The following is a 12,580-nucleotide window of genomic DNA, read 5'->3' on the forward strand; positions in this document are numbered from 1 at the left end:
TGCTTTTAATATCTGAATAATTAAAGAATCCACCTTTCCTGATCACTTTATAACCATACGTCCCTCGCTAAAATTATTTAATTGAGGGTATGACCTATTTATGCATTGTTTTCACACCCTGAGAGCCGCTACTCTGGCGAGACACCATCACAGGACCATCTTGTTGTAAATCAATATTGTCCTCCTCAGGCTTAGAGTGTCACTATTAGCATCTCCAGTTTGATCCTAGTGTTATAAATCCATGGGTAGGCATTGTGCAGGACCGGCCCATAGGGGTGTGCCTTGGTGACCTAAAAAGGTTTAAGATAGACAGCTATCTCTTGTTCTTGTTTAATGCAAACTGGGGGACTTCTTAAAAAAAAAAGAGAGAGAGAGAGAGAGAGGCAGTTGGTTATAGGGAGCGGAGGTGGACAGTTGAAATGAAGATGCAGAACAGGGAAGTGAGTTACAGGAGGGTAGCGAGCTAGTGGTGTGTATGGTCAGCGAGCTGGAAGTGAATTGGTGGGTAAAGGTTTAGAGTGACGGAGTGGCTAGCTTGAAGGACTTATGTAAAGAGTAACAAAAATTGTAAGGCCACGCCATAGCTCAAGCGGTTAGTCGCTGGCTTCCCATCATGGTGGCCCGGGTTTGATCGCAGGTCTGGTCAAGTGGGATTTGTGGTGAACAAAGTGGCGCTGGGACAGGTTTTTTCCGAGTACTTCAGTTTCCCCTGCCAATCTTCATTCCACCAATTGCTCCACAATCACCCTCACCTATCATCTGGGGCTGGTACAATAGTCCAGAAGTGGCTGCAGTACAAGGGACTTAGTCCCACCCCACTAGCAATAAAAAGAATAATAAAATAATTAAAACAATAACTGTAATCAATTTTAATGTAAAACAGCAATACACAGTGTGTGTTCTATAGACCCCGTAATTCATGAACCCCAAAGTGTGTTCCACTCCCATAAGTGAAGAGCCCATATCCCTGAGACAAAGAACTCATCTCGAGTGATAGTCATGGCAGCTGTACGTCGATGGACGGCTACAACATTAAACATCTAGTAGATTACAGAATTCATCATTCTTCCTTTTCAAACTTAGTGAAATTATTTAAGCCTTTATCTTAAGTTTATCGTTTTGCATTACTAGGTCGCTGTTAAATTTATTACAGGAAAATGTACCTTGGAACTGACAATGAATGGCGTGTTTCATTTACCCAGTATACCTGTCTGCCGTAAGCAGTTGCCTCACAGTGAGAAAAAATGTCATAGTATATGTTGAAAACATAAAAATTAAAAAAATAAATAAAAGACTGCAGACACTGTGGCCTTTGTAGTAAAATCAATATCTTGATGTAAAAATTCTAAGACTTTTTATAGTGTTTCTTGCTTGCTCCATACAATATTGTTTCTAATTAGAGATTTGTCTGGGTTGTTGTAAATATGGTTCACATCAGTGTTAACGAATGCATTTTATTTTGAAGAAATGTTCCACAAATATCAATTCAGTAGATTTAAGAGAAAATAAGAGATGACAAGAGTTACATTGCATTATTATCTGTAATGTATTGTATATGAAAATGCAATTGAAATGTCATAAGTTTGATATTTCTGTAATAACAGTTAATGTTGAAGTTCACAGTCCATCAGTTGATGGGTGAAAGAGTTCTTACACAGTATATTGATCAAATTCAGCCCCACATATTATATAATTTTCCCAAATCACTGCTTTTGGCATCTGCACCAGTATCTCTTGTGTGCACAGCTATTTTTATTGTTACATGATGTAACAGTATCATGGCAATATAGGATCCAGAGTTCAAGCCTTCACAACAGCTTTCCCCACATTTCCTCCTTGCAACATTTCTATGAATGCTTTTGCAATGTTCTCAAATCCCTCAGTCACGGTTTCACGATATATCAGTTTACCCTGCAAAGAAACATAGCAGTAATAATTGTAACAACTCACAACATCTGTAGTCTTCATTTAACAGTGAGAGAGCTTGAACTATATATTGAAAGTACCCAGATTAAATTTTTGGTTGGGGAATATTTTTCTTATGGTGATGTCTCATGGGTTGAGCAGGTTAATGTTAGAGAATACTGGAATAGTAAGGAAAATACGTTAGTCATCTTCATGGCATGCAACTTTACCACCTGCAACCATAGTCACATTTCGAATGTGATCACCATGTACACATAGCAGTATGTTCATCATGCTGGGGCATTTAGTTCTGTCAAAATTGCCAGTGTGAAGAAGGGCATACATTAACAGAGCAGTCATTTTCCAAAATACACGTACTATTACAGTGTGAATTCAGTTTCTTTACAGGAAATAGCCTTAAGTGATTTCTAGATCGTCCATGTTAATAATATGTCATATATCACTGAAAAGCTTATTTTCAGTTTTTTGTTGTAATTATTTGTCATATATGTGATTTGGTTGTTTTGTTTTGAATTATGAATATAAATTACAATTGAGTATGCAAATTTGCCACCGAATTGCCTGAGACTGAACAGTTCCAACCATTGTAGCAGCTCTGGGTGTCATTAAAATTCCATGACACTGGCTGTTGCCATATCAGTAGAGTTAGGCATATCTTAGAAACTGAAAATAATGTTCAGGGTAGACAACTGAATCCTTATAAAATAACTGAACACTACTGACTGAACTACCCAGAACTGTTAACTCGAATGTAGCACAACTGAATTTACGTGGGAATTTAGTGTAAACTTCCCTTTATAAATAATCAACTATCTAAGCGTTTTGACAGCATTTAGGCCTACGTTCAAATTTATGCACTTCAAGACTGCAACGCTGGTAACTCATTTGGTACTGTTACAGAGAGTGGCAAAGTGAGGAAATTGGTTGTTCTAATATATGATCATGATTCTTAAACAATAACATAATAGTGTCATGGATGAGAGTGGAAGAAACGTTGATTAAAGAAAGAGTCCATGAAATTACAAGGCCATGTAACTTTGATTTGAAACTCAATGCCCAACATGGCGGTAGGTTGAATACTCCAGTATGTGCTGAAGTTGAGATTATTCCTTACATCCTTGATCAGCTGTAAATTGTAGTTGATGCCTTCTTCCCATCTGTCCGTCCAGCGACTCACTATGAAACCTTCCATCCGTAGCTGCTTCCATACAAAGGAAGGTTGGACGATAGGAGCTTGAAATAAAACATTACAGTGTAACTGCACAGAGACAATGATTACATGTATCAAGTAATATTCATATAATTTTAATTGTGAGGGATAATATTAAAATCGATCTTAGAATAAATAATTTGTAAGGTTATGAATGGAATTCAGCTGGTTCACACATATATCTGGTTGTAGTTTTTGTGGTAAAGGTAAAGAAATTTTGGGTTCAGGATGAAAGAAATAAATACATTGAAAGGCTGAATGACTATTAACTGACCAAATATCATGTATGGTCTTCTTGCCCGCCTCTACTTCATATCCAGGATATCAAGGGTTCAAATCTCAACCAGAATAGCAATTGGGATAGCAGCCGCGTGATATATTTACTGTAGGTCGATGTCCATTTCACAGCTGTATAACTAAGAGTGATAGGATTTGTTCATGGCAGTTACGAGTCATTCATAAGCTGGAGGAGTGAGTCCAGAAGAATTTTTAGTTGAGGTTTTCACAGCTGTATAACTAAGAGTGATAGGATTTGTTCATGGCAGTTACGAGTCATTCATAAGCTGGAGGAGTGAGTCCAGAAGAATTTTTAGTTGAGGTTTTCACAGCTGTATAACTAAGAGTGATAGGATTTGTTCATGGCAGTTACGAGTCATTCATAAGCTGGAGGAGTGAGTCCAGAAGAATTTTTAGTTGAGGTTCCAGAGTGACTGAAGATGAAATAGCAAGAAGACGTCATAGTGAGTTGAAGTGCTAGTTTCTGTGTTGAGATACTCTGCTATGAAATAATGGAAACCGAGAATCCCAGTGCATGTGCAACGGTGAAATGTAAAGTGTGTTAAATCAGCGATAGCGCTGTATTAATTGTAATTAAGAGTGAGAGTGTAACGAAAGAGCTAATAAATCCAACCATCCAAAGTAGAACCTGTTTTATTCATCACGCGTACCCCCCTACACGTGACAACATCTATTTATACATTTTCCTATCTGCCCCACTGATTTTCTGGCATTGGAAATTTGTAAAATAGGTTTCACGTTAATTATGTCCATCAAACTCACCTAAGGGAATTTTGCTGATGTCTTCATTGTAAGAAGAAATGGAACCACATACTGAAATACGTCCTCTCTCTCTCATTTGAGCAATGACAGCACTACTCAGTGTACCACCAACCTACAAAACATTAAGATTTCAGTTTAACTAATTTAAAGTAGTGATTGATGTACAATGCAGATAACAGTTGTGGTGGTGGTGCTGCCCTTCTATGTAGTACATCTGCTACAAAGTTGTATTGAACTGAGTAATAATATTGAGACATTTTAAATCAGTTTTCACATTTGCATCAACAGAAAGCCAACTGTGCCACCCAGTTCTAATTAAATAATTTACTTTTTCTCCTTCTTAGAATATGATGTAATTTTTCTCCATTATATTTTAACAGTAAATACAAACTGCATTTGCATACTTCAATTTCATTCTAATCCTACATGATTTTATATGTTTAGCAACATTACATAAAAAGAAACATGCCTTTGGCCAAGTAGTTTAAGGAAAACTTTATCTGGTGCTAATGCTACTGAAAATCACTTATGGCATGAATTTCTGAGTGCATGTCTTCCATCATAGACAATCTTGCTACTCAATACAATAAAATTTCTAATTTTGAGTTCTGCCACAAATTTTTCCCCATGCAGGTTGATTACTTACAACTGACTATCTTGAGGTGATTCCCAAAACTGGGAAACCACTTCATCGTGCAAAGAACTCTTTGAGTGAGGGGTGAAGTCTATGAGGTGAATTTATTCTCACATTTTCCAAAAGTTTATGTGTAATATCTGGATAATACTAACATTGTCAAAATAACAGTCCACTCCATCTGGTGCGGCCTCTTTCAGTGCTTGTGTAACGTCTTTCGTCTTGTAGTTAAAAGCCGCATCAAACTTCAGTTCATCCTTCAGCCATTTCACCTTATCATCTGACCCTGCAAAGCCTATAACTTTGCATCCTGAAAGAATGAATTAATTGAAATAGCTCTTTATTCTCTAGCACATAAACTTGAGCTTTGTACTCACAGAGAGAAAATAGCAATTTGGATCATCATCTCCAGCACCTCTATAATCATCTTTAAGTTGTAGGATTCAGGGCCAATATGCTTATTCCACTTTCTAAACTGCTCAACTCGCTTTGCCTAGGATCCCTCCTGTCTCTGTGTCATTGTTTTATAACAGTATCTTTCATGGCAATTAAGAACGATAAGATATTCTTGCGGGTGGCATGCCAGGTGTGTTCAGATTTGAAGTCCAGCATTTTAGAGTCATTCTCCATCTTCATCATCAGAAAATGATATACTGGGAAACAATGTTCTGGATAGAGGCCTGCCTACATCAACAAGGCTCTGCATTTAAAGACGGGCAATGAGATATGCAGGACAGGGACTGCAGTCAAATACTCATATGAACACATCTCAGTAAGATCCACTTCAGTGCTGCTTTACGTGGCAAATCAAAATAGACTGGGCCATCTCATTTGTTGTGTCTGCATATTATTATACTTAGGCTGCAGATGTGTAGTGCCATCCTATACAGGGTAGACTTCCTAGTCATCTGATGTTTCTGTGTTGCTTAACCTAACTTTGCATATCACATACACCATATGCAAGGAATCTGCACATCACACACATCTCCAGTGATCTAAATATGCAGTAAAAGAGGAAATGACTATAGAACATTCTAATGATGACATAACATTCTGCCTCACTGTCTGATGATGAAACATATATATCACACATATTTGATACACTGTCTATTAGCTAGAGTACATGGACTGCCTAGTGAAGGTCACTAAGATTCATTCGCATAACAATAATTCCAGTAGAGATAATGGTTTCAGATAAGCTTGATGTAGTATCTGCTCACCTGCATGGACTAGAAGGTCATGTTAGGCTTACAGGAGAAGATAACTTTTAGACAAGATGGGACTGGATGAGTTTATAATACAGTCTTAATTTTTATCTGATAAAATAAGTTTCTTGAAAGCCTGTAAGTTTAGTTTTATTAATAACCACGTTCATCAACTATTGATAAGCATGTAGCACAACTTGAAACTTATTCTTTGACTGAGAGATGGAAGTTCAACAACTGCAATCAATGCAGTGTTTAAATAACACGATTGTATTCCAAAATACAATGAATATTTTCGTTCCTCAGAATGTATTCAAAAGTTTTTTGATTAAGAAAACATCTATTCAGGTCATGTGATATTAACATGTGGTCCTATTAGTGAAACTGCATCTCTGTGTGTCAGTGGTTTTGTTTTTAGTGCATCTCATTATGCACAGGAATTAGATAATGGACTTACCTTTTATTTTTGCAAGCTGTCCAACATGACTACCAACTGCTCCTGCAGCCCCACTGACTACCACAACTTCACCAGGTTTTGGTTTGCATATTTCAAGAAACCCAAAGTATGCAGTATTCCTGGAGTCACAAGAACAATATATTTTATAACAAGAAAGGATGTCATGTTGTAAGAGATAGGAATGAAAAAGTTGAACTGTTAACACTGGAATTCTTGATTCATCACTGTTAATGTAATGTGCATTTACTGTTCAAATTGTAATGAGAGGTCTGATAGCTAGAATAATGAAGCTACACAAACAGCCACTGCTAGGCAACAGCTTCATAAACTAAACATGCAACAATACCACAGCCATCACTAAGCAACGTATGCGAGAGCCAGCAGCAATTGTAAACGACAGACCTTCCCTCTCCTTGGAGAGGGGGCCTCACATGAACAAACCCGCAACTGTCTAAGGCTGGATATCGATTGCGCGCAGCTGTTTGCAGGCGACAAACTCTTTCATTTGTTTACCTTGTTCATGTCCAGCTTCAAAGCGCGGCAGCAGTGTGCGGTTGTTGATGGACGCTGTTCCTCAGTTCTCGCAAGATCACCATGAACACTGCACGTGCAGCGGCTGCCTTTATGTTCATATTCAACATTATCCAACAAAAAAAGAAACCGAAACGAAAAGTGCATTGGTGGATGAAAGAATTGTATTGTCAGCGAATGCAATGTGGAAATAGACTTATGCGAGATATTACATTTGGATTAGTGGAAGATATAGTTAAAAATTTCACGCGAATGTTATTATCGGATTTCAAACACAACCTCATTGATTGAGCCAAGAGTAAATTATGTGAGACTTTTTACTTCGGGACTTTTCTCCTCTGTATGAAGCCAATGAAGCTGTCGTCTTTTTTAAATCCTGAACTGGCATTTTTATTTCATCACCTGTGTCTTTCCATGCGTCCTGGTGTATACTTTTGTTATGGTAATTAGCACTTCTTGAATTCCACAACACCTCTTTAGATTTATAAAGCTGTATGAGAGCTAAATACTTTTCATTCTCCATTTTGCCACGAAAGAAACACCAGGACGCGACAAGAGCGTCTCAACTGAAAGAGTACAGCACACTGAATTCCCTTTGCTGCGGGACTAAGCACCCATCCGATTTGGCTCGACACACGCCAAGTTCGCGCAAGGCAGTGTTTGTTCTGCTGCAAGGAGCAACATCGTATCAACTTTGCGAGGCAAAGCAACGAACATTGCCTCTTGCGGCAGCCATGCACAATTGATACCCAGCTTAACAGTAACAAAAATCTCGTCTTGGGCCCCAGATGCGGCTTGACACCAAGAAAGACTGGCCAACTGACCGTCGGTCGTAACATAACTTTGATTTTGTGACTTAGTTTGGCAGTTGGTAGTCAGTTCAGCTAGGAAGCCAGTAGAAAATTGACAGCTGAAGTTGGAGATTGGCAGTTGGAAGTCAGTCCAGCCCGGAAGCTAGCAGCTGAAGGAAGTACTGGCTGAAGCCAGCTGTCAGAGTATGAGGTTGGCATGAGATGGTCGCAGAGGCACATTGGCTGTTGGAAGCCTTTACCAGGCATCGTGATTGAGGACACTAGTCTGCTTGTAATAGTGATCTGTGAAGTGTAGTCATGAATTGTTTAAGATTATAATAAATCCAGTTCTCAATCCGAAGCCCGTCTATTGTCGCTCAAACACATAACAATATGAACGTTGTTTTCTAATTTGATGAGTTCAGACACTGAAACAGAAGGTGGTGATAGTGGAACTTTTGGCTCATGTGTTAGGGTGATTGTTATGAACTGATTGAAAAATGTATTAGAATTGTTTTGAAAGAGTACATAATCTAATATTAAACAGTTTGAAACGGAACTACATATAATGCTGCTTTCATTGTTACTTAAACTTGTCACCCTAAAGTTCATAAGCAGGAGAATTTGCATTACAGTGGTCTTCAGTGCAGGAGCACATCAAAGATTATGACAGGAAGATAACTCAGATGTATGTCTTTCACATAAATAATTGCAGTAAAAAATAAAAAGTGCTCAATCCATATTAAGTTCCACCAATAATAGCCCTTGATACATATTACAGTTTGGACTGACATGAGGAAGCATTTCATCAGTGTTTTTCAAATATGAATTTCCTCTCGCATTTATTTATTTGCTAAAATAGATGGGTTTCCTCTGTTGTTGGATTACTATATATGAGTACAATATTTGTGAAACACAAAACAAGAGAAGTCTGATCATAAATCAGTTTTCAGTTTACAGTCACGTGCTAATATCCTGCGTATTGTGAAATTTAGGTTCTGAATAAAATTATCATAAATATTAATGCTCTGGAAAGAAAAATATACTCACCCAGGCATGCCCAGGGCTCCAAGTGCAAGTGACAAAGGTAATCCTGAAAAATCAGGTATGATGAATGGTTTTGACAACCACAGTGCTGCTGGTATGTTGTCAATATCCACAATGCTCCTAGTCTGCCATCCAAAATGACCTACAACGTGGATTCCAACCTTGTACTCGGGGTGCTTACTTTCAATAACCCTACAAAAAATCAAAAGAGATTTTCCTGTGAGATGATATAACATTTTGCTTTAAACCTTGAAGATTAAAGAAAGCTATATTTATGCAACATGTGTACATCGTATGAGGAACAAGTTTATGGTAGAATGACCAAATATTCCTATAACATGGAAAAGAGCGCTTTTGCCAGCAATACCCTGAAACACTGTCAGAGTAGTCAGCAAGTAAAGTAATGTCACTAATGACAGCTGAAGCTCTCTGATAAGGAGTTACTGGGTAGCAGTAGGTGTAATGCGGCAAGAATTGCTAGGCGTACAATTATAAAAGGTGAGGTCTTTTATAGCTTTCCTCAGTCTTTATACAGGGGTACACGATAGCATAGTTGGTTGAGTCACTGTGCTGCAAGCCAGAAGGTCGCAGGTTCGATTCCCAAGGAGATCACTGAATTTTCAGTTGAACTAATCCTTTCAGCCGCGCTGTGGACCTGGGGTTGACTCAGTCTCTAACAGAAATGAGTACCAGGAATCTTCCTGGGAGTAAAGGGTGGCTGGCATGTAAGGCTGACATCCTCACTGCAATTTGTGAGCTGACTGTCCAGAAAATGTGGAAGGCTTCATGTCTCACAACCCTATGGGCCTCCACAGTCCTTTTACGAGAATTCCAAAACAGAACTTCTAAATAGGTAAAGACCACTCCCTTTTAAATGATTAGGCACTCTCCATTTAAGATCATGTTTCCATCTCACTGAAAAGTGTACGACCTGCACAGCTGACAGAGTAGTTAAATAACATAAGAATTTTGTATAAGGGCACCACCACTTGTTGTAAATCGGGATTTTTCATTCCATTTTGTGAGTTGGAAGGGCACTTAGGACTGCCAGCCTACAAATACATGTTTATTAGGATCATTCAACTTTTTCTGATTCTCAGTGACCATTATTCTCATTGAATAATTCCATTAAAGATGAAGTACTATTTGTTTCTAAATGACACGAAAATAATGTTGCAATCAAATTGTACTTTTATTTTCTGGAAGAGTCATTCTTCTCATAACTTAACGGATTTTGGTAGCCTCTGCAGTGAGAGTAAAATCAATTCCATGCATAATTGCTTCTTTTAAATAATAATTATAATTCATAAAAAGGAAACGAATTTCATTATGCTGAGGAGAGGTCAAGTAATTGTTCAAAACTGGAAGGTCCTTACCTTGCAGCTTGGGATCCAATCATAGTGGTTCCAGTAGGAACGTTGGCTGTATAAGGTCTAAAAAAGAAATCTGTATTAGTATTTATAACAGGACAATACCACACCTTAGTTGAAAGTCACACTGATAAGAATACTCCCTATTGAAGAGTCCTATTTGTGCAGCTGATAGTCGTTCCATGTTTTGTTCAATCAGAATGTAAGTTACTCTATTAACCCTATTAACCACTGGACACAATTCTGAGTCAATTGAATCCAGTCTGCAGGCACAGAAACACAACAGTTGTCATCAGCTAACACAGAGAACTCTGAATTTTGCCCATTTTATACTTTTGAAAGATTCTCAGAATATGCAGATATTTATTTTATCTTTTTAATGGAAATACATTTTACTTTCTGCCAGGTAGTAACTGAGTTTCTTAAATACAGTTCAGATGAACTCAACAGAAGCATGCATGAAATAAATGTAAGCCTAAGACCTAAGTAGCAAACAGCTTTTGAAAAGGTGTATCTACCAAAGATAACAAACATGTTTATGAAACCAAAGTAATGCAGATGAATACAGAACAAAACATTGAACACAAGAAGATATAGCTATGGGGAATTTAATACATTATAGGCATAAGGTGTACATAAATGGTGGAAGGCCTACTATGGATCAGACTAGAGCCATAATGGGCTAGCTCACTGTTTTAAGTAGGAAGACTGAGCATGAACTTAAGGCTTCAAAGAGCTGAGCTCCATTATATCCATGTATACCTAGGTCTTCAAATTGGAATCTCCCCTTCAGATATCCTGTTAGGAAAGTGGATATGATTATAGTACTGATATATTGGGTTTCTGGACTTTATCCATCGTCCTGGTTTTTAAGATAACAAATAAAAACACGACGTTTCGGAAACTGGATCTGTTTCTGTCCTCAGGTGAAGGAAAAGGGAAACACCTATTCTGTTGAGTCCGTTAGAAAGAGCTAGTCCAGAAACCCAATATATCAGTGTGTTGTTATACACCATCGTTAGAATCCTATAATAACTACATGATTATAGTAGTATGAAATATCCTTTCATTAAGACTGACATGACGTTTCCTCTCTCGATAAACATATACAGTATGAATATGTATGGATTCTGAAGAGTTTGGGACTGCCTGAAGTTACGGTGCAATTATATGAGCAGTCCTTGTACCTAAGGGATACTTGTATATGTAATATCATTACCGTAAAGTTTGTTCTTATGGAATTACTAAAGAAAATCAAAGGTTGTAAGCAGTCACTTAACAGTCTAACTTGCAGTGTACATACAAGATGTATTAACATTGTGACAATGTAATAACTTAATGCTCTGGCTATGAATTGCATATTGGTTAGATAGGATGCAGACGATCCCCAACAGATTTAAATTTTAACTTGCCTCATGTAAGGGTCAACACTGAACCACACAGCTTCGCACAAAATTTCTGAAAAACAAAAATCAGAACACCATAAAACAGGGCAATAAGAAATACGGAGATAATATTGATCGATTTAAAGTCGAATGTACTCGTAACTATTCAGAAAATGCTGCTTTCTTATAGTACATCATCACTGTAATGAAATTCTAAGTCAAACCGTAATTTTAATATAAATAAAAACGAAAAATAAAGAAAACGTTCATTTGAAAGTGGTGTACAGAACTGCACAGCAGTACATGGTATTGTTGGACCGGGTTGCAGATTCTAAGCTTTATGTCTACAAGTTAAGACAAAAGATACTGGTTTGCTAACAAATGTACATATCAGAATACAAGCAACAGAGGCAGGAATGTGTATTGAAGTAGTATATAAATTGAATTCATACTGGCAGCCATTCGCAATCCGTCACTTCTAAGCTCAATCCCAGAATACCAACTTCAAAATTAATTGGTTCACAGCCAAGACTAAGCGCTGATGTCCATGAAGTACAGTTCCTTCAGATCATAAAAATGAAATTTCGGCAGATGTGGTACACGCTAGAATCTGAGGATTTTTTTTTATTCCTTCATTCTATTTTATGGTTGCCTATTCGTTTTCCTTGATCCATTCCCAACCAAAACAACATAAAAAAAAACAAAAGATGTCACAACATCGACTGAAAAAGAAGCTGCACGGTACCAATTTCAGTAAGCTTTAACACTTAATATTGTCCACCCACCTACCCCTTGGTCTCTTTCCTTCTGGCTTTCCCACCATTATTCCATACGCATTCCTCGTCTCCCCCATTCGTGCTACATGCCCTGCCCACCTAATCATTCTAATTATACTTGGAGAAGAATACAAGTTATGAAGCTCCTCATTATGCAGTTTTCTCCAAACTCCTGTCACTTCTCTCTTC

The 12,580-nt window shown here is 37.7% G+C and overlaps 2 protein-coding genes across 3 annotated transcripts in view; both read right to left on the reverse strand.

Moving 5' to 3' along the window:
• LOC111869388 overlaps positions 1-12,580 on the reverse strand; it is a 51,620-nt gene that overhangs the window by 16,350 nt on the left and 22,690 nt on the right. Inside the window, exons 13-21 of the mRNA XM_023860889.2 lie at positions 11,643-11,688; positions 10,341-10,493; positions 10,237-10,293; positions 8,864-9,052; positions 6,492-6,610; positions 4,985-5,139; positions 4,196-4,307; positions 3,041-3,159; positions 1,807-1,911 (exon numbers count right to left, since the gene is read on the reverse strand). Of these exons, the coding sequence (XP_023716657.1) occupies positions 1,807-1,911; positions 3,041-3,159; positions 4,196-4,307; positions 4,985-5,139; positions 6,492-6,610; positions 8,864-9,052; positions 10,237-10,293; positions 10,341-10,493; positions 11,643-11,688 (1,055 nt within the window). The remainder of the gene's footprint in view (positions 1-1,806; positions 1,912-3,040; positions 3,160-4,195; positions 4,308-4,984; positions 5,140-6,491; positions 6,611-8,863; positions 9,053-10,236; positions 10,294-10,340; positions 10,494-11,642; positions 11,689-12,580) is intronic.
• LOC111869265 (prostaglandin reductase 1) overlaps positions 1,439-12,580 on the reverse strand; it is a 14,827-nt gene continuing 3,685 nt past the window's right edge. For both annotated transcript variants that reach the window (XM_023860662.1, XM_023860667.2), the window contains exons 3-10: positions 11,643-11,688; positions 10,237-10,293; positions 8,864-9,052; positions 6,492-6,610; positions 4,985-5,139; positions 4,196-4,307; positions 3,041-3,159; positions 1,439-1,911 (exon numbers count right to left, since the gene is read on the reverse strand). In XM_023860662.1, the coding sequence (XP_023716430.1) occupies positions 1,801-1,911; positions 3,041-3,159; positions 4,196-4,307; positions 4,985-5,139; positions 6,492-6,610; positions 8,864-9,052; positions 10,237-10,293; positions 11,643-11,688 (908 nt within the window). In that variant the 3' untranslated portion in view covers positions 1,439-1,800. The remainder of the gene's footprint in view (positions 1,912-3,040; positions 3,160-4,195; positions 4,308-4,984; positions 5,140-6,491; positions 6,611-8,863; positions 9,053-10,236; positions 10,294-11,642; positions 11,689-12,580) is intronic.

This window comes from Cryptotermes secundus, unplaced genomic scaffold (genome assembly GCF_002891405.2).
Source record: "Cryptotermes secundus unplaced genomic scaffold, Csec_1.0 scaffold630, whole genome shotgun sequence".
Taxonomy (NCBI): Eukaryota; Metazoa; Arthropoda; class Insecta; order Blattodea; family Kalotermitidae; genus Cryptotermes; species Cryptotermes secundus.